The sequence below is a fragment of the Prosopis cineraria genome, unplaced genomic scaffold, assembly GCF_029017545.1.
Source record: "Prosopis cineraria cultivar Desert tree isolate PC_DT_omini unplaced genomic scaffold, ASM2901754v1 PC10, whole genome shotgun sequence".
NCBI lineage: Eukaryota > Viridiplantae > Streptophyta > Magnoliopsida > Fabales > Fabaceae > Prosopis > Prosopis cineraria.
Window position 1 is genome coordinate 20329191 of NW_026555341.1, and position 26282 is coordinate 20355472.

General features: G+C 31.1%; 1 protein-coding gene across 1 annotated transcript; it reads right to left on the reverse strand.

The window, feature by feature from the left end:
* Positions 1 to 20203: 20203 nt before the first annotated feature.
* Positions 20204 to 22036, reverse strand: LOC129322487 (putative pectinesterase 10). The gene is made up of 3 exons (XM_054968798.1): positions 22004 to 22036; positions 21160 to 21318; positions 20204 to 20338 (listed from the first exon to the last, which is right to left on the reverse strand). The coding sequence occupies exons 1-3, from the start codon at positions 22034 to 22036 to the stop codon at positions 20204 to 20206; spliced, it is 327 nt and encodes a 108-aa protein (XP_054824773.1).
* Between the last annotated feature and the right edge of the window lie 4246 nt (positions 22037 to 26282).

A 26282-nucleotide genomic window follows, 5' to 3' on the forward strand; every position in this document is an offset into this window, starting at 1 on the left:
AGACATCATGAAAAATGATGGTCAAATAAAAACATGTCATATATGAGATAGGCGGGTAATGGTAAGAAATATATGATAGGTTTTCAAACAACCATCATAAATTGTCAGACTTTAAATGATGAGTATTAAACAAACTCGTCATTTATTTCAGCCCAACATTTCATTTACTAAAAGAAAAAAATAAATTTAAACTTTAAATGACGGGTATTTCAAATACCCATCACATAAAGTTTAACTAATATATGATGGTTATATAAACAACCGTCATATATTGGTGCCCGCCATTTCAGATTCTTAAATAAAAAAATAAAAAATTTTAAAACTTTAAATGACTAGTGTTTTAAACACCCGTCATTTAAAGTCTGGAACAATATATGATGGGTTTGTTAAACACCTGTCATATATTTGGGGCCAACATTTCATTTTCTTGAATTAAAAAAATAAAAAAAATTTAGGCTTTAAATGACGGTTGTTTCGACGGGTATTCTACTACTCATCATTTATTCTCATTTTTATTCAATTTCCAGGCTCAGTTTTTCATTCCCGCCCGGTCTTTGTCTTTGTTTTCTCTCTTCTTCACTTTTACACGAAATTGGTAGAAATCTCTCAATCTGCCTCCATTGTTGCCGTCGACCACCTTAGTCCCTCACCGATGTGAAAGCTCTTCCTATGTCGTTTGTTGCCTCTCTCATTTGCTTCCTCTTTATGTTTCATCCTCTCTTCTCCAAGGTACATGAGTTTGTGATTTCTACGATTTTTCTTCATTTTCTTCCAATATGCTTAGATTTCTATATTATGGGATTGATTTATTTAATATTATGGATTGTTTTATTAATTGATTTTTGTTGTTTAAATTTCTCCTCATTTTATGCCCATTTTAATATTATGGGGTGTGAAAAATAGCTAATGTTTGGTGTTTTATTGACTTGAGAATAATTGTAGATGATATACTTAGCCTTAGAATGATTATTAAAATGAAAATTAGTGATCAAAATGGGATATTTGTGATGATTGTATTTTTCTACGAATTTTGACTGATTTATTTAATAATTTTTAATTTAAATTTCGTGCATTGTTTGATTAGAGTAGTTTTGAATGATAAACTATATATTGAAATGTACTAGTGTACCAATTTTCATTACAATTGGAGTTCATTTTAGTGACAAAAACTGACGCGCGGTTTCTGAAAAAATCATTGCTATTTTATTGATATTTTTACATTTGGTAAAGAATGATTTGTTCTTGGCTTGAGATTGCTAATATAGGATATGTGTAATTTTAAAATGATCAATGAGACACAAAACATTAATTCAAAAGATGTTCATAGTGTTTTTCTTTTTTCTATGATTTTGAACGAATTTTATATATAATTTTATAATAATTAGAGTTAATTTGAAAATGCTATTTTGTGAGAATTTCGTTGGGTTTGTGATTGTATATGGTTGGAATTAGTTTGTTGAGTAAGATGCCAAGATTAAAAAGAGGGTTTTAACCTGAAAAATACTTTCTTTATGCTATTATGTTACCAAATTTTTATCGACGATTGAAGGAGTATGTGAATGCTCATGCATTGTGACTCATGATTCATTCATTACTCTATATTATATGTAGAGTAGTCAATTTCTTTATTGATAATATTTTATTTATTAAAATCATGATTCATTCATAACCAAATATTACAAACTCAAATCACCTCTATATGGTCATTTCTCTCCCCTTCCTCTTCTTCTTGAATAAAGGAGGGAGGATGGTTAAAGAAATGTTCCTTTGAGGCTATATTTTGAACAAACTTAGTAAGAGCATCAGCCTTCTTGACAAACATCCTAGGCTTAAACTCAATGTTAACAATCCAGTCTCTACCTATAATCATTCTAGCTTCCTGAATAATGTCCTAATAAATATGATTCAACTGGGAATCTCTCAAAACCAAACTTAAGGCATTAACACAATCAGAAATAACATTAATTTTCCTGATTCCAAAATTCCAACTATAGTAAAGCCCAATGGTTATAGCTTTGATCTCAGTAATGGTTGGTGGCAATGATTCTATCTTTGAACAAAAACCCATGATCCATCTTCCACTCTGCTGTCTAATAATTCCTCTAGTTGCACTTCCTCTACCATTTAAGCACGAGGCATCAGTTTCTAAAGTGAAGAACTCAGCATCTTATTGAGGTTGATGGTCGTGTGCAGATTGATCTCTTCCTTTCAACACAGTGCTTTGCTTCATTCTAAAATCCTGCAATGTTCTAAAAAAGACATTGTATGTGTTTTCCCATCCAGTAAGCTCTTACTCTCCAAACACTTTTTCACATCTATTAACCTAAATATCCCAACATACATAAGAGAAAAGAGTACCCCAAGGAATGGACTTAGTGTTATGGTTACCTATTTCCTTGCTAAGATTCCATGTAACCCACTCCTTTCCTTCTAATTGATTGAACATCTCCCAAAACTCAGGTGAAACAAAAGCATGCCATTTATTTTTAACATGGTAACAATCATGAAGTAAATGCATTAAAGTGTCATCCCCATTGTAATCATACTGGCATTTGTTATTATCTTGAATACCTCTTTGCTTACAGAGATCAGCCATGTGAACCCTATTGCGAGCAATAAGCCATAGAAATGACTTCATTTTTTTCGACACCTCAGCTTTCCATATGTGCTTCCAGACGGTATTTCCATTGCCAGTTATACCTGCAGATAAAAACATATAAGTAGATTTAATGTTAAAATTTCGATCGGGTGATGGAAGCCAGGTGAAGGGGTCTGTTTTGCTCATCTCAATAAAAATTCTGTTGCGAGCTATGGTGTTGATAGTTTCTGAATCGAACCATAATACCAGTTTCTAAGTATCCGACTCCCCATTTGGTTGGATGTATTCAGAGACTTTCTCTTCCATATTACAAACAAGCATATTCTCACAATTAACTTCAGCCAAAGGTTTCCCCAAACCTGTCCATAAATCCTTCCAGAAAAAGGTTTGCTATGCTATAGTTATTTGTCTTCCCAACCCATCTTTGAACTCATTCCAAACATTAGCAATACTATGTCAAGTTAAAGAAGCATTTCTTTTTTTATTCACTATAGGCATCTGGTTCATTACACACTTGTATTTTGACCTCAACACTTTAACCCATAGGGTATCCATTCCTTTTCCATGATCGCATCTTCAATGACATGGCTCAATTTTTCCATACATAGGTTAAAGAGGTAGAGTGATAATGGGTCTCCTTGCCTAAAGCCCCTAGAAGGGGTGAATTCCAATGATGCATCTCCATTCTATAGCATACATAATTTCAAACTTGAAACACATTCCCGGATGAGTAAGCGTAAGTGATCACTGATCTCAATTTCTTTCAATACTTCATCAAGAAAATTCCATTCCATTCTATTATAAGCTTTTTCCAAATCTACCTTAAGCACAATGAACCCCTTTTTCTTTTTTATTGTCTTCACGGAGTGGATGACTTCTTGAGCAATAATAATATCATCACTTCCCTGTCTTCCAGCTATAAAACTACACTGATAATGGCCAATCAGCTTATCAATGATCCTTTTCACTATGTTAGCAATGACTTTTGAAATTATCTTGTAGCTCACATTGCATAGTGAGATTAGTCGAAAGTCTTTCAAACATTCTGGTTTCTCCAGTTTTGGGATAAGCACAATATTTGTCTGATTGATAGATCCTAATTTCCTGGATTACTAAAGATATCTTTAACCATCTTACATACTGAGTCACCCACAATGCCCCAATACTCTTGATAGAAGAAAGCTTGTAAGCCATCGGGGCCTAGAGCTTTAAAGGCTCCCATATCAAACACTGTAGTTTTGATCTCGTCCTCCGTGATATCTCTATGTAGAGAGTGCAACTCTGTTTCAGTCAATTTACTAAAGGCAGCTCTAGTCTTGAACTTAGGGTCTCTGTTACTTTCATTAGCAAAAAGCTTTTAGTAGAAATGCTTCGCCATGTTTTTCAGATCATCCTGATTTTCTATCCATTCTTCATTTTCATTTTTCAAGGCATACACATAATTTCTCTGTCTTCTCTTCATAGTAGTAGCATGAAAGAATTTACTATTCTTATCTCCCCAAGTCAACCAATTGCATCTGGATTTTTAGTACCAAACCAATTCCTCCTGTGTTAGAACTTTATTATAGTCTTTCCAAAGTTCTTTTTTCACTTGTAACAAGTATTGGCTGTCTCGAGTTGCTCTAGCTTTCTCCACACCTTTTATTCACCGGATTAGTTTCTTTTTTTTTTAGAGACAAGGTTGCCCCCATCCTTTTTATTCCACTTTATTGCAAGATTTTGTATAGCTATAGTTTTTTTTGTCCACTCCTTTTCTTGCCAAGCTTTCAATACAATGTCACTAAAAACCTCCTCTAAAAGCCAAGGAGCTTGACACTTGAAAGAATGTCCCCTTGTGCTGTAGGTAGCATTGTTACCTCTCTTTTTAAGAAAAAGAGGTCTATGGTCAGATCCAAACTTACTTTGATGATATAACTCCATATCTGGGTACTTGAGTTGCCATTTAAGGTTTAAGAAAGCCCAATCTATACGTTCTTTAACCATATTTTTTTCTCACGTGAACCTGTCCCCTACTGTTGCAAATTCTACTAAGTTAGCTTTGCTGATGCATTCTTGAAAATCATTCATTAAAGTTTGGTTGACCGTATCCTTCATATTTAAATTGATCGAGTAAACCCACAGGCTCGATGATATTGATATGAAGGTTCAACATAAATGCATGAAAGCCAAAAAAGGTCGTTGTCAGCTCTGTTTTGGACCAAACAGTGTAGGATTTGTGTTGAGAATAAATTATACTTTATCTCAACTTCTTCTTCATTCCATAATAACCATATCCCTCCTGCATAGCCAGTGGCTTCCACTTTAAGCCAATTATTAAATCTTAATTTTTTTAAAATAGAATCAGCTTTACATCCACTAACTCTTATTTCTATAATAATTAAAATTTTAACATTCTGATTTTTTAATAAATCTTTCAATCTTAAAGGAAAAGTTTTTGAGGCTGTACCTCGATAGTTCCAAGCAACAATATTCATAAAACTAAAAAAACTAAGATGAAAGAACCTGAGTAGCATTGGTTAAGCCATCCCCGAGTCGCTTTCCATTTCTTTGGCATAAACGCCTTCCTTATCACTTGCATCCACTACATCAACCATACTCCCATCACAATCACTTACTTCTACGTTAAAGAATTGGTCTTGGTTCTCTGTCAGTACAGAATTTAGACACGTCTTCCCCATATTCATCATAACTGGGTCTGGAGGTTTTGGCAGCCTCATTTCTCCTGTCTTTTCTTTAGTTGCTGGTTAATTGGGTTGAGTGAGATCATGTGCATTGGATTCCCCCTGTGTCTCTATGCCAGAAGGCCTTGGCCTTGAATGAATATTAGGTGTAAGATCTATCACTAATGGGCTTTTTCTAGTTGCTAAGCCCATGACAATTTTATGTTCTCTAATAGATACCTTTCTCTTTAGCTCTAGAGATAAGATCTTGGGCATATATATTGGGCTTCATTTTAAACTTGTGACCTTTATCGTGGAGGATGAACCACCTCCTTCTGATCCTTTATATCCTTTTTTATTTTTTTGTCCCATGTAATAATCATTTTGCTTCTACTGCTCAATAGCCTTAAACTAAAAATTGTTTTTTATTTCCTCACAATGACCTCCATCACTATTGATAGGTGCTTTTCCCATGTCAGTGCCCTGCTTACCAAACTCCTGTTCTGTCACTAATTTCTCCTCCTTTGCTATACTAGTCTAAACCTTTTTACTATCATTCCTCTCTTCTCCCATATCTGATAGAATATCAAATTTAAACTTTTTTGATTCCTTTTAATCTCTTCCCGTTATCGAGGACTGACCCCTATACTAGCCTTGTAGACCTTTTTCTGTCCCATTATTTGAGGATCTCCATCTCTGAGGGTATCTCACCATCGTCCATTCACCGACAACATCCTCTAATGGATTGCCGTTAACTGTATGCAAAGATTTGGACTCTCTTGTGGTGTCTCCATCATAGCTTCAGTTATATTTTTCTCCTTCCTAGCTAGATCTCTCAACACGTCTTCTTGTGCCGTAGGAAAAGCCTTTATATTCCTATCCTTTTCTAAGTTTGCAACAGGTCTAAGAAGTGGGCATTCCTCTTTTCGGTGACTGTAATGACAACAATGAAAACATATAGTATCTAAACCCTCATATGCAATGGTGAAAAAATGTTTACGGATCACAAAACGAGAAGCAAGTCGCTTGGATAAATCCACTTCAACACTGTTACGTGCATATCCCCCACATTCGATAACTTTCTTATCTGTGCCTTTATATGCAAGGGTGTTCATATCAACTTTCAGTGTTCTTCCTATAATATTTCCCAGCTCCCATAATATTTCTTCATTGTAGTAGTACATTAGAAGGATGGGGACCCGAACCTAGATAACAAGCTTTCCCAAGGTATTACTGTAGGGATTAAAGTTCGGACTCCAATGTTGTACAGCCACGTAGTGTTCTTGAATCATCCAGGGGCCCTATGTAAGAACCTTATGATAATGAGCAATATCACTGAACCTGATCGTATAATATCTATTAGCAAGATCTATAAATTCAAAATCACCCATAAACCATAATTTTCTCAACCTATCTTTGAGTTCAGATCTATACATCCTTCTTCCCAAAAGAGTTACCACTAATGCATCTTTCTATAGTTTACATAGGTTCATCCACCTATCATCTGGCATATCTAGCTTTGGAATATTGTCAAGGATCTCTTTCTGAGCATCAGTTAAGTTAGGGATGAACTGTGTTTCCTCTTGCATCCATTCCTTCATGCACTCATTTATGTCTTTTACCTCTCCCATCTTCTCTTCTCCTATAAGTGAAGCCTTATAGGATATTGGAGTTGGTTTCACACCAAAGGTTTTGGTTATCCTCCCATCACCTTTCTAGTCTATGCTGTCTTTTTCCACCATTATTACATCATCTACCATCTTCTTCATGGCCTTCCTGAGAACATCTTCATCCATTTTAGAAGTATCACCTTCCTTCACTTGAGACCCAGAGGTATCGATGTTACCACCTAAGCTCACACCAAAACCTACTCTCTCGCCACCACCACTCTCTCTTGCTCCTCCACTCTCTCTCATCAAACTGTACTTTTATTAATAATCTTTCTATAATTCTTTTCCTCTCCATATTCATGAGTCATCGATCATATTTTCTTAAATGAATTGTCTTTTAGATTAAAAACTTATGGATAAAGAATGGATGTCTTTCGATCGATTAAGTAAAGAGTATTTGAATGGTGTGAAAGAGTTTATGAGGTTTGCTCTTGAGCATGTAAAAGACCCCAGAAGAATAATGTGCCCTTGTGTAAGATATAGTCTTTTGAAGCAAATTAGTGCATTTGAGATGGAAGACCATTTAGTGTGCTATGGAATTGATGAAAATTACAAGTGTTGGCATAAGCATGAAAAGACTAGAGGGGATGAGTCTACCAGTAATTGAGAGTATAAAGGAAGCTTTGAATTAAATTATCATGACACAGATACTTATAAGGGTGACTGTCTTGAAGAGATGGCCAATACAATTGAAAGGAAATTTAAGGATTGTCCTAAAATGTTAGAGATGTTGAAAAGTGATGCAGAGGAGCCCTTGTATGCTGGTTGCACTGAATTCACAAAGTTGTCAGCAGTGTTAAAATTGTACAACTTGAAAGTGAGCAAGGGATGGAGTGATAAGAGCTTTACAAAAAATATTACACTTATAAAGCAACTTTTACCAATGAACAATGAGCTTCTAAGGACTATGTATGAGGTAAAACAAATGCTACACTCAATTGACATGAGTTATGACAAAATACACGCCTGTCTTAATGATTGCATATTATTTAGAAATGAATATGCATCATTAATGGAGTATCCAAAATGTAATGCCTTGCACTACAAAGAGAATGGGAAGAGTCTAAAGAAGGCATTATGGTACTTTCCCATTGTACCTAGATTTAGATGGCTGTAAAATAGTGCAGAGGATGCAAAAAATTTAACATGGCATGCGGATTTACGGATCAAAGATAGGAAGCTTTGACATCCAGTTGACTTTTCTTAATGGAAAAAAATTGATCTCAATTACCCAAACTTTGGAGCAGAAGGTAAAAACCTTCACCTCATATTATCTACTAATGGAACGAATTCACACAGGCTTCAAAGTAGCAGTCATAATATATGGCCAGTTTTTTTGGTAATTTACAATTTACCTCCATGGTTATGTACAAAGCGAAAATATATGATGCTATCCATTCTAATTTTGGGGCCAAAATAGCTAGGAAATGACATAGACATATATTTGGCTCCTTTAATTAATGACTTAAAATTGTTGTAGGAGCACGGTGATAAGGTATATGATGAACATAGAGAGGAAAGGTTCAATTTAAGAGCATTGTTGTTTTGTACAATCAATGATTTTCTAGCATATGATAATTTGTCAAGGTATAGTATCAAAGGAAAACTCGGATGTCCTATTTGTAAAGATGGCACATATTCAGTGAGATTAAAACATGGGATGAAGAATATCTATCTCAAACATCGTAGATGGTTGCATCCTGATCATTATTATCGATGTCTAAAAAAAGCTTTGAATGGGAATTCAAAAGAAAGTAAGGCACCTTTGCCACTGATAGGTGAGCAACATTTTGACAAGGTGAAGAATTTGAATATCAAGTTTTGCAAACCTTTTGCAAAGTATCTTAGGACATGTGGGTAGAAAAAATGGTCTATTTTTTTTACCTGCTATATTGGCAATCTTTATATGTGAGACTTTTTCTTGATGTGATGCACATTGAGAAAAATGTGTGTGATAGTTTGATTGGTACATTACTTCATATTCCGGGAAAGACTAAAGATGGCATCAAGGCAAGACTTGATATGATTTCTATGGGGATAAGGGAAGAGTTAGCTTTATAAGAGAAGGGAAGTTGCACATTTCTTCGTGCAGTACATTGTCTAGAAGAGATAAGAAGACTTATTGTGAGTCACTTGCTACTGTTAAGATTCTTGAGGGGTACTCTTCAAATATTAAGGGCCTTGTGTCATTGAAGGATTTGAGGTTGAAAGGTTTAAAATCGCATGATTTCTATGTGTTAATGAAAAATTTTATTCTAGTGGCTATATGTTCTATTTCACCCGATATGGTTCAAGCCACGATTATAAAATTGTGTTTCTTCTTCATGTCTATATGTAGTAAAGTGATTGACCTAACAAAATTTGTCAAGATTGCAAAGCTGAATTGTTTTAATCTTGTGTGAAGTTGAAATGTATTTTCCGCCTGCATTCTTCAATATAATGGTGCACCTTATTATTCATCTAGTTAGAGAGATACAAATGTGTGGCCCAGTTTTCTTGAGATGGATGTATCCATTTAAGCTTACATGAAGATACTAAAAAGATATATGAAAAATCAGAGTTGACCTGAAGGTTGTATAGTTGAACGATACATTTGTGAGAAAGCAGTTAAATTTTATACTGAGTACTTATCAAATGTCAACCACATTGGTCTTCCGACTTCTCAACATGATAGTAGAACTGATGGAGAAGGAATTATGGGCAATAAAGTAGTTACAATCTCTAACTTAGAATGGGAATAAGCACATTTATATATACTACACAACTATGTAGAGGTTGAAGAGTATGTAGAGATGCACATGGCAGAGCTTAATAAGGATAACCTTAATAGATTGGAGATTTGGTATGCAAACAAGCATAATAAGAGTTTTACAATTCAGTTGAAACAACACATTCTTGAGAAGTTGATTGTCGATCCTGATTTAGTTTCTGAAAAATTAAAATGGTTGGCAAGAGGTTCAGATAAACAAGTTTTTTCCTTCACTGGCCATCTCATTAATGGGTACACATTTTATATCAAAGAGCAAGATGATCGGAGCATAATGCAAAATAGTGGTGTAACTCTTATAGCCCAAGCAATACATATATCTAGTACTAAAGACAAAAGTCCCTTGTACGCAAAAATGTCATACTTTAGGGTAACTGAGTATATTTGGGAGTTAGATTACATCAAATTTCAAATTTTAATTTTTGGTTATAAGTGGGTTGATCGAAAAAATGGTCTTAAAGTTGATGACTTGGGGTTTTTAATGGTGGATCTTAATAGAGAAAGTTATAAAGATGAGCCTTTTATTTTGGCTTCACAAGCTCACCAAGTATTCTTTGTTCTTGATCTGGCTAAAGTAAATTGGTCTATCATTTTATTGAGCAGTAAAATAAACAAAGATATGAATGATTCTACAGTTAAAGATGATCCCTTTATAGGGATATTATTTGAAAGTTACTTCATTGAGGATGAAACCTTTTATATGAGAAATGATCACAATGAAGATATTTGGATTTCAAAGAAAAGAGGTAGAAGCATTCGAGCAAAGAAGGAGAGCAAAGATAAGGAACGTATAAGAAAAAGAAAAAGAACAATTTAAACCTGTAGGTTACTTGTTTTGTGTGATTTAAAAATTTATTATTATTTATTATGTGTTATCTTTGTTTTGTAATGTGTGATTTACATTAAACCTATAAATTACTTATTATGTGCTTTATTTTTTTATATTGTTATTTATTATTTATTTTGATTTTGTACTTTTATAGGTAAATGGCTTCTCAAAGGAGTGTTGATCTCAGTAGACCTAGTAGTGCTGATCCTAGCATTGAGATGAATGACCAGCAAATTCAGCAAGAAGCAAATCAAATAACTAGAGGATTGACATTGATGACCGAGATGAATAGAAGAAGGGCTGCTGGACAGAAATATGAAGTTGAATGGAATTTCAAAGGTTAACCTATCATGACCAATAGAAATAAATTCATCAGCCATATAGGGGTTGTGGCAAAAGCAAATGTGCCGATTACATTTAGGCACTAAAACGATGTTAGTTCAGTTACGAAAAATTATATTTGGGAGCAAGTAGAGGTAAAATACTTTACTCAAATTATTGTAGTTAATTGAAATTACTTGACTAAAAATCTGATTAAAGTCTTTGTTTATAGTCAGCATTTGCAATTAATGCTAGTCGGATGAAATTTATCATCCAACAAGCTAGAAAGGAAATGCGGACATTTTGGTATTTTGTGAGAGCAAAATACATTAAAAAATTAGGAGGAAACATTAGTGCTGAGGTCTAAGGCCATTAGTTTCACAAGAACAGTGGGATGAATTTGTTGCTCAACATCTCGAGGGACAATTTCAAGTAAGAATAATGAGAAGAATTAATATTTTATTATTGTCAATATATTTAATTTTATTGATATGATTCTCTATGTTTTGCATAGAAGCTAAGCCACAAAAAGAAAGAGTTGCATGAGAAAGATCTATACCCTTACAAGAAAGGGCACATAGGATATACAGGAATTGAGCAACAAATGGTAAGTTAATATTTATACTATATAATTTTAGCTTATTTTATAGATATATGTACTATACTCACATTTAAATTTACATAAATTTGTAGATCGAGTGAGAGGGTTCAAGGGCAAGCTCAGTTTTACGTTACGGACTATTTATAAAAGGCCAAACTAATAAAGAAGGAAACATTGTTAATGAACATGTTCAGGAGCTTGCTGACAAGTGTGTAAGTATATTAACTTAACACATTTTTTTATACTCAATCAACTAATTTAACTTTCTTATTATATATTGCACAGGCCGAGATCGAGAAAAGTGGTATGCCTGATGATGATGTTTTGGGCAAGGCGTTGGGTAATCCTGAACACCCTGGTTGAGTTAGGGGATATGGTTTTGGTGTCTCGAGAAAACAAATATTTGGGTCACAGAAGAAAGCAAGGTCAACAGAAGATGTAGGTGCAAGGGCTGAGATTGCCACCCTGAAAGAGGAGCTATCTATGCAACAGGACATGATTGAAGCTTTGCTAAAGGACAAGGAGAGGCAGGAGGTAAAGTTTCATATTAGTCCTAGCGAGAAAGGTAGTTACAATGTCATGCAGCCTATTAAAAATCTCCTTAAGGTAAAACATTATTAATTTATTTCACTTATGTTTCACTATTTCTATTTTTCATAACTTTAATATAGTATATTACTTATTAATATAAGGTGAGAACCTATGTGAGTTGTTGGCAAATAGCCCGAATCGTCATGTCGTTGCTATCGGTCGAGTGTTTAATTTGCCAGGAAACATGTTACATAATATACCACTCCCTGCATCTATGTACGTGTTGCTATTGATGTGCCGAAGGATTTGAACTATCCGCTACCTATTGCCACCAAGGACGTAGGGATTGTTGGAGAGCCGATGGGTAGCTTTGTTGGATGGTAAGCTAGTCAAGTTAAGATGCCAAGTCTAAAAAAGACTTGTAAAGATGCACAGTTAAAAAAAAAAGATGATACCCTGATCTAAGCTCTCCTCTAAAAAGTCAATCTCCCATAAAGCTATGGCTGAATAAGAGCCTCAATTTCTAAGCCAACACAGAAATTTGCTCTAGGCATATGCAATGGTACATAGGTCTAATCCTCCGATCCTGCAAATCCCGTACGATGCTGGTATATATGGCAAAAATCAATATGATATGCTTTTGCTTGATGTTGTTGATGAAGTGCTTCAACATGATATGACTAGTCTCACTGTTCTCAGCTTCTACATACGATAATTTTTTTGATATATCAATAGTTAATATTTTAAATATAAACTAATCCATTTCTTGTATTTATAATAGGTGCTTGTATGACAAATTTGTTGCCCCTTTCGATCTACAAATGAAGTTTGTTTTCGTTAGTTCTCATGAAGTGGGTGTGCATGCCTTAATTAAAAGCGACAAAATTTTAGAACAAGCAAAGGCATTAAGCGAAAATTTCAAAGCAGGGCTTAAAAAAGAACATTATTCATAATACCATACTGTCAAGGGTAACGAAATTCTCACTTATCTTAATAATTTTTTATTGTTAATTTAATGGATTAATTATAATTTTGCAACAGTTGTTAATACTATTAGGGACCATTGGATGTTGATCGTCACCGACCCATTCAGCAACACTCCAAAGATATATTATCTTGATTCTCTTTGAGGGGAATCAGGGAGGAGATAAATTTTATTGGAGTTGATTAATATGTAAGTGTATAAAGTATTTTACATAGTTATTTGATTATTTAAATTTCATACTAACATATTTTTTATTATTTCATTAGAGCGATTGTGTTAGATTGCACTAATACAAAATAATCAATTCCAAGGTCCCTTACAAATTTTGATGCGGCCTACACTTGGAATATAATTAAGGTAATTGAAATCATTTATTAAATAAAAATTTAATGCATTAATACTTATTCATATATTCTTTAATTTTTAGTGTCCAAGACAGAAGAAAAATAGCTTAGATTGTGGCTATTGCATCATGAGGTTCATGAAGGACATCATTATCCATAACGAGAGCACAATTCCTGAGATGGTATGTCAAAAATATTAACTTTTAAATTACAAAAATATTTAATGTATTAAAATTATATTAATATATGGTGAGTCATTTATATATTGCAGTACTATAATGATTCCTATATTGAAGAATTCAGGGATGTAGAAATAAATAAGGTAATTGAAGAATGGTGCCAATACATTTTTCAAGTATGGATCTCATACAAAGAAGATCAATAGAACTACCTTGAAGAAGTAGCTAGGAAGTTTTTTTTAATAGGTAGTTTATTTTTTAAAAAAGTTTACTTTATGTAATTACATTTGTTTATTGATTAATTTTGAAATTGAATACAATAAATTTCGTTGATATTCAAATTTGGAATGGTTGGCTGATGTTATTTTGATTTCTTTTTACGGGGGAGTTGGTATAAAAACAGCTCATGTATTAAAAAAACCACATAAAAAATGACGATTATATAAATAACCATCATTTATACTGAAATAAATGATGGATAACAAATATACCCGTCATTTATACTGACTTTAAATGACAGGTATCTTATTTACCCATCCTAAATTTTTACCATACTTTAAATGAGTATGGTCATTTAAATATGAATCTTATTTACCCCATTACCATTTAAATGACGGGTAAATAAGATACCCGTCATTTAAATGAAAATGACGGGTATCTTATTTACCCGTCATTTAAAGTAAAATTCTCATTTTGCTTCTCCCTCTGTAAAAATTTTATTTTAAATGACGGTTTTATAATTGTCATTTATTGATGATCTTTAAATGTCAGCCGAATAAATGACACTTATTAACCGTTATTTATGAACTAAAATAACCGTCATTTATTTCCTTTTTTGTAGTAGTGTTACCAAGTTATATGGTACCCAAAACATAATGTAATCAAAACTTATTCACACTTTTTCTTTAAATTTACACATTAAAGGTATTAATTAATTTGAAAGAAAAAAGCTTTAATCAATTATGTTCCATCCATTTTATAATAACTTTCAAATAATGAAAATTTTCATTCCATTTTACTCCACTATGTTCCATTCCATTTCATTGATCACTATTTCTTTCCATCCTTTCCATTCAACCATAAACTCCAAATACAGTCTTAAGTTTATAATATTTTCAATTTGATTCCTTAACAAATTATAAATATCACTTCAGTCTCTACATATTAATTCATGACAATTACATCCTTTAAGCTTTGAAATTTTTAATTAGATCGCTTTATTTAAGTTAAATTAATAATGGCGACACATTTTTAATTGCTACATTGGTGACCCCTCGTGTCAAATTTTATTCCAACTAGTTAGACTAATGAGATATTCACACACACACACACACACACACAAATTTAATCAACAGCATTGTTAATAATTATTTATATTCATTTATAGGAAATTGCAAATACATATCATTTGCCTCTGGAAGCATAAAGTTAAACTGATAACGTTACTGAGGTATATTGACAAGCCACTGATCTTGGTCTATGAATGATGATATGGCAAACTGATTTAGCTTAGAAACAGAGAGTTTCATCTCCCAGGGCACTCATTTTTCATGATTTGCCCCTTGTCCAATACAATTAACTTCAACATACATCAAGTTCTCCCTGCATATAGATATAAAAAAGACAATTAATATGCACCAATATTTCTATTAATAAATTTTGTTATTGGTTTTGGAGCCACTAATATCGACCAAATATATATATATATATATATATTTTACCTTCTCATGCTGATTAGTTTCTACATAAAATAAGAAATATTACCATATCTTGTAGTCATGAAGCATGACATTTTTATTTTTCAAGATACCATAATTAGATTTCTTGTGTACGTAGTTCTATTCTTTTTCTTTAAAAATAATAAAAAATACAAAAAAAACTACACCATTTCATAACTGTAATATACCAAAATGAGTTTCGTTTTATCTAGAAGCAAGAAATAAAAAAAAACTAAAGTTATATAAGTTGGATATCATATAGAGGGGACATTAAATTCTCCAAACATGTGTTGTTATCATTACAAAAAAAATTAACTTTCAGCAACAACATTTGTCGCCACAATGTCGCCGCGAGAGCTCTTGTCACTGATTCAATCTACGGTGACAATAAAAGTCATCGTTAAAAGTTGAGAATTGGCGGCGACAAATGTCACCGCAGAAAAGAAAATTTGTCATAGCCAAACGATGGTCACCGCTGAAAGTTGAAAATTAACGGTGACATTTGGTCACTGCAAAAACCACACATCAACACGACTATTTTGTCTCCACTGAATGTTAAGTATCAGTGGTGACATTTGTCACTGTAGAAGCTACCAATTAGTCGCCATTGAAAAGTAATGTTGGTTCACTTACACACACGGCACTATGTCACCGTCCACGTGGCGTCCCACCTCACACCACATGGTGCCATGTTACCCTCCATATAGGCCCCCACCTTACACCATGTGGCACTATGTCATCCTCCACGTGGCACCTTGTCACTCTCCATGTGCTGCTTTCTCCACGTGCCATGTGTAATCATATCATCAATTTATATTTTCATTTTGAAAGTTGTCTCCTCCAAGATTTGAACTCATGACCTCCTCTTTTTATGTCCAACCATTTTGCCACTGAGCTGGAATAAACTTGTAGTCTATTATTGCATAATTAAATCTATATATACACATATTATTAAACTATAAAAACACACACATGTATTAAATATTAAATATTATAAAATATCATTACTAGCCTTAAATACATCAATTTAATTCTTTTAATTTATAAAAATTCAAATTATATTATTTATTTTGTTTAAAGTAAACCATAAATATAATTGATACAATATCATTTATATTATTTATTTTAATGTTTTTTACTTCTTGAGATTGTTATATTATTTATTTTAATATTCATATTTATAATTATAATATAAAAAATATTTAAGAATAAATAGTAAAGATACTAATGATTATACATTAGTTTATAATTATTTATTTTTTTAAAATCAAGCTTTAAAATTACTAGTATTAAATGTAGAATTTAAATTAAAAAAATAGATTAGATGAAATATCATTCTATGAATGAATAAATTTAAGTATCACATGTTTAATTATTATAAACAAGTAGTGTTATTGACTTCTACGCTGATCCGATAACTTATGCTTTCTCTCTCTTCTCTTCTATCTTGAATATTTAAGATTTTTCACTTATTAGTTATAATTTTAACTTTAATTTGTTTCAGTTATTAATTAGTCAAAAAATATATATTAAAAATTTCATACTTATTTTAGCCATTAAACATCTCAATTGGCTTTTGAATAAAATTATCTAAATAAATTTCAGTTTATCTAGCTGACTTCTAAAAAAATATTCAAACATAAATCATATTACATTTATTGACTTTTCTTTTAACCTTAGTTTGTTAACTTCGGTTGAATCTTAACCTTAGTTGTAGATTTTTTAATACAAACATACACGTAAAATAATATAGTTTGGCTTAATTCTTTACTTTAGCCCATTAGCATTAAATAATACCTTAACATTATCTTAAAGTTATAATTTAACCATAGAATATATTAAATAAAAAATTATTATATTATTTTATATATTCATTATAAAATTACAATAATACAAAAAAATTAATGTCTTAAAATGTTAAATATTAGATAAATAAAAATAAAAAATTATAATGATAATACAAAATCAAACTTTCAGCGGCAACATTCAAAGTCACCTCTAAAAGCTTCATTTTCAACGGCGATACTAAAAAGTCGCCGCTGATTCTCAACTTTTAGCAGCAACAGTAAAACTCACCGCTAAAGCTTATAACATAAGTTTTTTTTAAAAAAATTATAACATATTTTAAAATATGTTGACAATCAGTGGTGACACTAAAAAGTTGTCACTGATTATCAACTTTTAGTGGTGACTTGTATGTTGCCGCTGAAACTTACAATATGAATTTTTGTAAAAAATTATAACATATTTTAAAATATATTGACAATCAGCAGTGACATTAAAAATTTATCATTGATTCTCAACTTTCAATTGTGACAGCGACTTGTATGTCACCACTCAAACTTACAATATAAGTTTTTTTAAAAAAATTATAATATATTTTAAAATATATTGACAATCAACGACGACACTAAAAAGTCACTGTTGATTCTCAACTTTCAGCGGCAACTTGTATGTCGCCGTTGAAGCTTACAACATAAGTTTTTTTAAAAAAAAATTATAATATATTTTAAAATATGTTAACAACTAGTGATAACATTAAAAAGTCACTACTAATTCTCAACTTTCAGTGGCGACAGTAAAAACTGTTGTTGAAAGTATGACTTTTTACGGTGAAATGCACTTGTCGTCATTGAAAATCTGACAATCAACGGTGACTAAATCTTGTCACCATAGAAAGTCACTATTTTAATGGAGACATTAAATATTACTGCAGAAAGTCACACTTTCAATGGCAACTTTTACTGTCATCACTGAAAGTCACCGCTGAAAGTCTTTTTTTTTTTTGTAGTGTATATATGCTACAAGACAAGCATTCTATCCCTGTTAAAAATAGTTTCTATGTGGTCCTACAAGCAGTGTAGAATTAACAAGTGTAAAAAAATCTTGACTTTCTACACCGATTAATCAACGCATCTAGAAATTGACATTCTACAATAGTTAAAAAACCATGTAGCTAGAATTAACCTAACTTGACATTCTACAATAGTTAAAAAACCAATGTAGCTAGAATTAACCTAACTAAAAAGCAATACAGTGATAACGTATTTACAAAATTGCCATAGGTCAAATTAAAAATTTCAACATGACTTAACTATCTTTTAACCGATGCAGAAGGCTAGTATAAAAAAAAAAAAATACATTAGGTCCCACATAAAGAAATTAATTATTATAAGATCTATTAACAACTAAATTAAGGCTATTGATAACACATTAGTCAGGACTTTAACTTAATTCTCCCTATAAAAAATGTATTTTGTAGTAGTAATTAATTTTAGTATGGGAGAAAGACAGTAAAATCTCAAAAGGTTGAATTAATGATAGTTAGGTCCTCAAAAAAATTTTCTAAAAAATGATTTGTGAATATTATTGAAACAAATGGTTATAAATATAAATCCCTGTTATAATCTATTAAAAGTTACATTTAATTTGAAATTATTTAGATCAATATTTTGAACTTATTTTCCCAACAAAAATTATTAGGGATCTAACTATCATTAATTTAATATTTTGGAACCTCACTGTCATTCTTCCTTTTAATATTAGCTTTATAAAATTAAAATTTGTGAAAAAGAGTTAAAAAGTATACTAACACATGATTTATGTAATTCCAAGCATCCCATCCTTGAGAAGATGCCACAGAATCCAGAAACTTTTCATAAAATATGACTCTGGAATAAGGGCCATAAGCTCTGCCCCAAAAAACCGGACCGATTCCCACAACTTTTCTCCTTTAAATACAAAACCACTTGTCTCCTCTGCTGAACTTCGACCCTGTGCTGTTATATAACCATAAAGGAGCTTTGGCCTTCGACGTGGTTAATGTCACGTTCATGTAACAATTCTGTGCCCATAAAAGCCAATCTTCAGTCATTGCTATATATCGTTGAACTGGAAATTAAACGAACATTATTTAAATGACAAGCTTTTTAGATGCAGTCTATAAATGATCCACACAAAATCAAGAAAACTAGTTAAAATTAGTTTATATTAATTCTTAAAAGCATGCTTGATTAAATATATTGAATTAGGGTTAAAGGACAATTTCACCATCTCTTTATATTATAGGTCTAGGAACATATGGGATCTTAAGATTTTTTGAGTGCAATCTTTCGCTTCAACTTTTAAAAATAGTGCAATATCACCCTTATTGTTAACTTTAACTATTAATTGATCATAAAATTATAAAAAAATAAAAAATTGCAAAAAGAGACACAAAATTAGAATTACAGATAAGGATCTAAAAAATTACAAAAAAAAAGGTACATTTAATTTTTTATGTTTTTTTTTTTCAAAATTTTTTACCATCTAGTAGTCAAGGTTAACATTTGTAAGCAGCAAGTGTAATATTGCATTGTTTGCAAAAATTAAAGGGAAATATTTTATAAAAAATGAGTCTAAGATCCCAAATGCTTTTGGACCTATAATTTAGGCACAAACCACCAAATGAATTATTCTAATTCAACCTTGTTCATTTATCTTAATAATCTATTTTCCTATCACAATTTCTCAACACCATCCATTCCAAAAGCCACTATTGAAATAAAAGCACATCAAATGCTTTATACATTATACAAAATGATTTAGAAATAGTACTCCCTTAGTCTCAAATTATAAGACACTTTTTTAGGAGATTTGCCATCCTACAATATAAGATATTTTGAGAAGATTAATATTTTATTAAGTAAATTTATTCCAATACTAGCCTTTCTCCATCACTATTTAATACCAATTAAGTGTATATTTAAGGTTATTAAATGAAGGATATTCTTAAAAGTTTATATTTTTATTTTGAAAAAAATAAGGTTGTTAAGTGTATTTAATAAAATTTATTAGTCTATAAAATTTTGTTTAAAGTGTTTTATAACTTGAGATAGAAGGAGTAACACAAAAATTTTTCCAAGTACATAGACCTCAAAATCGGACTGACCACTGCCAAAGATGAAATCAACAGCACCCTGTATATAGCAATTTTTAAAGTAATGACAGCCTTGACATCTCAAAGTGCATCTTGAAAACCCAAGAAGCCACAATCCAAAAATGCTGATTTGTCGCCATATATTATTGCAGCCAATGCTGGTTTTACATTTATGTTTCGCTCCAATTCTGATTGATCTGAGAGATAAAGCGAGTTCTGCAACCACAATAATTTTAGATCAATTATAACATTTTTTATTGGGCTACTTTTTTATAATCTAGATACCTTATATATGGAGTTATATACGTACGGAATGTCCTGTTTTTCCCCAACATATATATCATAATAAGAATAAATATATAAATACTCTGTGCAGATTGCGGCCCACAATATAAGTTATTGTTATTTAATTTACATTTTTCATAAAAATTTTATTAAAATCATAATTATTTTCTAAAAATTTTCACATCTTTATGGTTTTATCATTAAGTGAAAATAAATATGACATTGGATTTATCTAAAATAAAACATATTTATTAATAACTTGAGTGAAATATAATAAAGTAAAGATATAATTAAAAAATATATAAAATATACCTGATATTTCATATTTTAGACTAAGAAAGAATTTTAGAAAATGTCCTCTTTTATAACCAAAAGGTAGTAACAAAAGACATTACAAATGCTAAAATTAAAAAACTGTGTAATTATGATGAAGTTTGGACCAGATCATTTTGCTCTTACCGTCGGACGTGATCGTCAATCAATATCATCGGGAAAAAGGCAAGAGACATTACAAAGAGTGTGCGCGCGCGCGCGCGCGCGCGCGCTCTTTTAATTTTTTAAGAACAGACAACCCAAAAATGTTTGCTAAAATCTATATTGATATCGTCATAGATTATAAAATTTGCATAAATGATCAAGTTTTCGTCATTTTTTTATAACAAAGAGAAATTGAGAATAACCATAACCGTTATTTTTTCGCTCTATATATACTTTAACACGATACATATTAATGTTTCAAGCATTTATCAAACCTGGAAGCTGATTCCAGATGCAACAATATTGTTGGGAAAGGAAGAAAAGGTTGCAGTTGTATCTGTTTGTTGGTGATCACTGTACGTAATTGTAGTAACTTCTCTGCCTTCCCCTTCCAAAATGATGCATGCTTTATCTTCTGGAATGTGCAGTTTCTCCTGCACACAACAAAATTAATTATAATATATATATATATATATATATATATATATCAAAGTTTTCATAAATTTGGGAGGCAAAAATGTACAACATTTATATGACATTAAAAAGAAAAAGCATGACTATGAATTCCTAGCTATAATTTTCACATGTTTTGGTATATATAAGTTTTTATTTTTTATTCGTCGTTTCAGGTCCTCTAATTTATCCTGTTTGTAAATTAGTCTCTCTATTTTTGAAAAAGGATATGTGACTAAAGTCATTAATATGTACTGAGGTAAAGTTATGATTCAGCAGATTAATAGTAGTGTTGTTCACCCGTGTTGTTGTTTCCTATTTCAAGTTGTTAAATCATATATAATTTCACCTTAGCACAAAAATTAATAGCACTAGTCAACATAATTAATATCATTAGTGTTATCTCATCATTCTTCTGGGCATATTCAAAAATAGAGATACTGATGTTGCCGAGAGGATGAAATAGTAGAGATACTTGAAACAATGAAGAAAAACTGCATATATAACAAATAGTTACGTTTTCCCTATTAAAAAATTGCAAATTTTGGAGAGATTAAGGCAACCGCCAGTTCCACTTCTTGTGCGACTAGTTGTACGAAAAAAGGTTATAGAAACCAACTTAAAAGAAACAAACAATAAATATGATTAAGCATATGTGAGACGTACCTGTATGTGCCTATACATATCTGAATTTTCCATTCCCTCTAATTTATCCCATTCACAACTTTATATTATTAGTCCCTCTAATTTTGAGTATGTCTAACAAGATAATGAAATGACACTAATGGTGTTATGTATTTTTACCTGTAACTTTGTACTGGGCTGAAATTATGATCAAGCAAATTAACAGCATAGTTCACTTGTTGATCTGTTTCATGTTTTAACATGTTGAATCATATTTCATCTCAACACAAAGATTAACAACATTAGTTACAAGTAAGTATTTTTAATATCGTTAGTGCTGCCTCATCATTCTCTTTGGGCATATTCAAAAATAGAAGGATTAAGGTTGCAGGCCTGATACAATGAAAAAACTATATATGGCTCCCACCAGTCTCCCTCCTCGCGCAACTACTTGTATGGAAAAAAAAAGTTATAAAAATCAACATAAAAGGAACAAAAAAAAAAAATATTCAATATGATTAAACATAAATATAACGTAGGTATATGTGCCTGGATATATGTGAGTTTTCACCCAGTGACCATTGTTGCTTTTTATTGAATCAACTGCTGCTGAACTGTTTTGAATTGACCAGGTTGGCCAACTGTAATGGTATATGCAATTGCCTTGCCTCCACAATCTTCCGCGAAGCCAACCCAGAAACAGTATTGGCAGAATATTATTATTATGAACACAAAAGGAGGGAAAACTATTTGCCCACGAAGCAGTTTCATTATCGTCATTGGAATATATTCTCTTGAAAATAAAGATCACAAATGAATCGAGATTGTTGAGATTTTATCCTTCACTGAGCTGTGTATAGAGCTAGCCTTCTTATATATAAAATGATTGTTATTTGTTATAAAAGCATGACTTTAATGTATCATTAATTGTTTACATTATGAAATGAATTTAGAAATAATATTTGAATGGTAATGTTCTGAAACTCAAATGTCAAAGTTTCTGTGTTCATGTCGCGTGCATAATTCCTTTGTTTGTTTTTTGTATTCTTTGCACTGTGTTACTCAGTACTGCTGGGATCTTGTTTTGATTTTATCGTCCCTGATCAGGTAAAAATATTCAATCATATCTGATTGTTATGCATGGATCATATCAATCACACAATAATCATTGAATTTCAAAGGTGCTTAGTTATTTAATATTAAGTTATTTATAAAACTTATTGTTAATTTAGTCAATTTAAACAATTCATTATATTGTTGGTAAAAAAAATTACAAAATTCATAAATAATTAAATTGGAAATTTCAAGTTGTTCTTACTGGAAATCATAATTTGAGAAATTCTTTTATAGACCTAGTGCACCATATTATCAGTACTGTATCAGATAAAATTATATCAGTTCAATCAAATAAAATCTTCTATATCATTATTTTAAATAACTTTATTTTTGTTTTTAGTTTTTCTATTATCATCAATGTCATAAGCAATTTATATTTAAAGCCATTTGTCATGTATTTATAAGTCATGCACATGAGGCTTTTAATTGGAAGGCTGATGTTGAGATTCGGTCTGTAAAAAATCCTAGAGAATATGGGGAAGGGGCAACATTTTTAATCAAGTAGTTCATTGTCTTTAATAAAAGAATAAAAGAAAGTTTAAATGAATTGGGTCTTGGAAATTCATAATGGCCAGGACATGCCTTAATTAAAGTTCAAAGAGCACTTCTAGAGGTACATATTGCCTATCAGTAAAATCATCACTTCAGCAATGAGATTTGATGCCATGACCTCATAAATTACAAGTCAACTTTTAGTGGTAATAGTTCATTGTCTTTTGGCTCAATAGTTTCATGACTACTTTTGGAGTGTGTTTACTTTAGATGTTTAATCTTAAAATCAAAAAATTCATGTGACTCTTTTGAGCTGCCCTATACCCAACGATGCTTGAATTGACTTATTACGTTGTAAACTAGATATAAAATAAGTATATCTGTAATGAAATGATGAATTTAATGAATGATATCATGAATATGGATGCAAAAGTAGAGGAGCAGAGTAAACAAGTAAAAGAAAGGGACAATAAATTCCATGAGCACATACGTCCACATGCTTATAATTACATCAAACTTTTAAAGCTTTTCGTTGATTATGTATTTTTTTATTTATATGAAGAGCATGCAATTCATGAATATCTCAGTGAACAATTTATGTGGAGAAATTTCTTCATAAACTTTACTGTGATGGCTCAAGATTTTTCCATATATATCGGTTCATTGACACAAAATGAGGAGCCCTTAATTAATTCTTAATTTATAATGAATTACGTGCTTTTTGGAAAGGATTTCTGAGCACCGGTTATTCTTAAAAAGTATCAATTTTTTAGGCAACTAGTTCACTAGGGAAATTCCAATATTGATCAATGTATTTAATAATTAAATTGACTGACGTCATTAGTACAAAATTAATTATTTAAACCTTCCTTTCTAAACAATTTGTTGCACAAACTGCTTAGAAAATAGGGGAGTGGCAATTTTATAAATATAAATTGAATTTTAAACTGGTTTCTCCAACAACCGGTCTTAAAATATTAAAATGTTAAATTATGAAAAAAATATAAATGATGAAATTCAAATTGCAAAAACCTAATGTGGACAATTATTAAAATATACAGTAAAAATAAATTAAAATGAAATATTTTATAAGACAACAATTATGAACTATCCAAATCTTGATATCATAGTTAGAAATTTCGAAGAGGAAAGGAAGAGGATGAGAGTGGAAGATGGGAGACTCCTCTCTTGTATTTTCTAGAGTGGTTGTAAATACAACAGGTCTAAATTCTTTTAAATTTTTTCTTTCCTAATAATTATTTGGGATTATGATTTTTTTTGTTACTTTAATTTAGATTTTGACTCAGTTGTTACTTAATTTCTTAACAATCACTACAAAAATATATGACTTCTGATGATAACTTTTAGCGTCGACTAAAAAAGTCGCTGCCAAAAATGGACTTTTAGTAGCGACAAATCAAAGTCGCCGCCAAAAGTGAATTTTTAGTGGTGACAATTTGTCGTTACTAAAAGTTGCCACCAAAACTATATTTTTAGCAGCGACAAATCAAAATTGCCGCCAAAAGTCACTTTTGGCGACGACTTGAATTTGTCGCCACTAAAAGTTCACTTTTGGTGATGACATTTTATCGCCACCAAAAGTATTTTGATAAAAAATAAATTAAAAATTAAAAATAATTAATATAATTTACTTTTGATGACGACATTTGTCGCCACCAAAAGTATTTTTATAGAAAATAATTTAAAAATTAAAAAATAATTAATATAATTTACTTTTAGCGGTGACATATTTTTATAAAAAATAATTTAAAAATTAAAAAAATAATTACATAAAATTATTCAAAATATATTTATAAAATTAAATTTCTTATTTTATGTATAGAATTAGAAATAAATTATATATAGGAATGTGAAATAAAAAAAAATAATAGTCAAAGTGTGCTAAGTTTAATTATTAAATTTTTTTAATTTTATATTATTCATAATCATTTTTTAGACATACATAGTTCATATTTTTTTAAGAATTATGTTATTAAGCTAGTTTTTTAATATGATAAATTTAAATCTTAATGGGTTATTACTTCAATTATAATTAGGTTAAGTTATACATAAATTATTACTTACAATCAAATATATAAATGGCATTAGGAAGTTAAAGTTGTACAAACATCGTGAGATACTAATGATATTATCATGGTATTGAAAACCGGATTGGACCAGTCGGGTCAACCCGAAAACCGGTGACCCAGTCCCTTGTCTGGTCTAGGTTTACTCTTAACTTGATGAGGAGCGAACCAGTGTAACCCAGTCAACCCAGTATAATCCAGATAACCCAGTGGGTTGACTGGGTTAATCGAGTTATTATTTTTCAAACTCCCCCCCAAAATGACGTCGTTTTTGATTTTTTTGATTTTTAATTTTTCAAAGCTCTGAGTTCGGAAATAAGATAATAAAAAAAAGTAAAATTGAAGTCAAAAAATGAAAAATTAGAGGTAGAGCATGTTAAGCCCAAAAATATAGTATTTTATTATTGTTAGACTTTTGAGTGGTTGGATTTGGTTGAATGTTTTTATAATTAATATCTTTTTATTTAAATTGTATTATTTTAATCATGATCGATTTACCACCGATTAAACCCCGATTGAACCACTAACCTGTGACCCAGTGCCATGACCAGTTTAATGACTAGTCCGGTTTTACGTAACTTGGATATTATAGACTACTTAGTAAATTACGCACTTTATGCTTATAG

Coding starts and splice junctions, on each gene's coding strand:
- LOC129322487 (XM_054968798.1), bottom strand. CDS start 22,036: ATGGAAAATTCAGATATGTATAGGCACATACAG. Junction 21,319..22,003: donor ATATGTATAGGCACATACAG/GTACGTCTCACA, acceptor TGTTGTGTGCAG/GAGAAACTGCACATTCCAGA. Junction 20,339..21,159: donor CATCTGGAATCAGCTTCCAG/GTTTGATAAATG, acceptor TTGTGGTTGCAG/AACTCGCTTTATCTCTCAGA.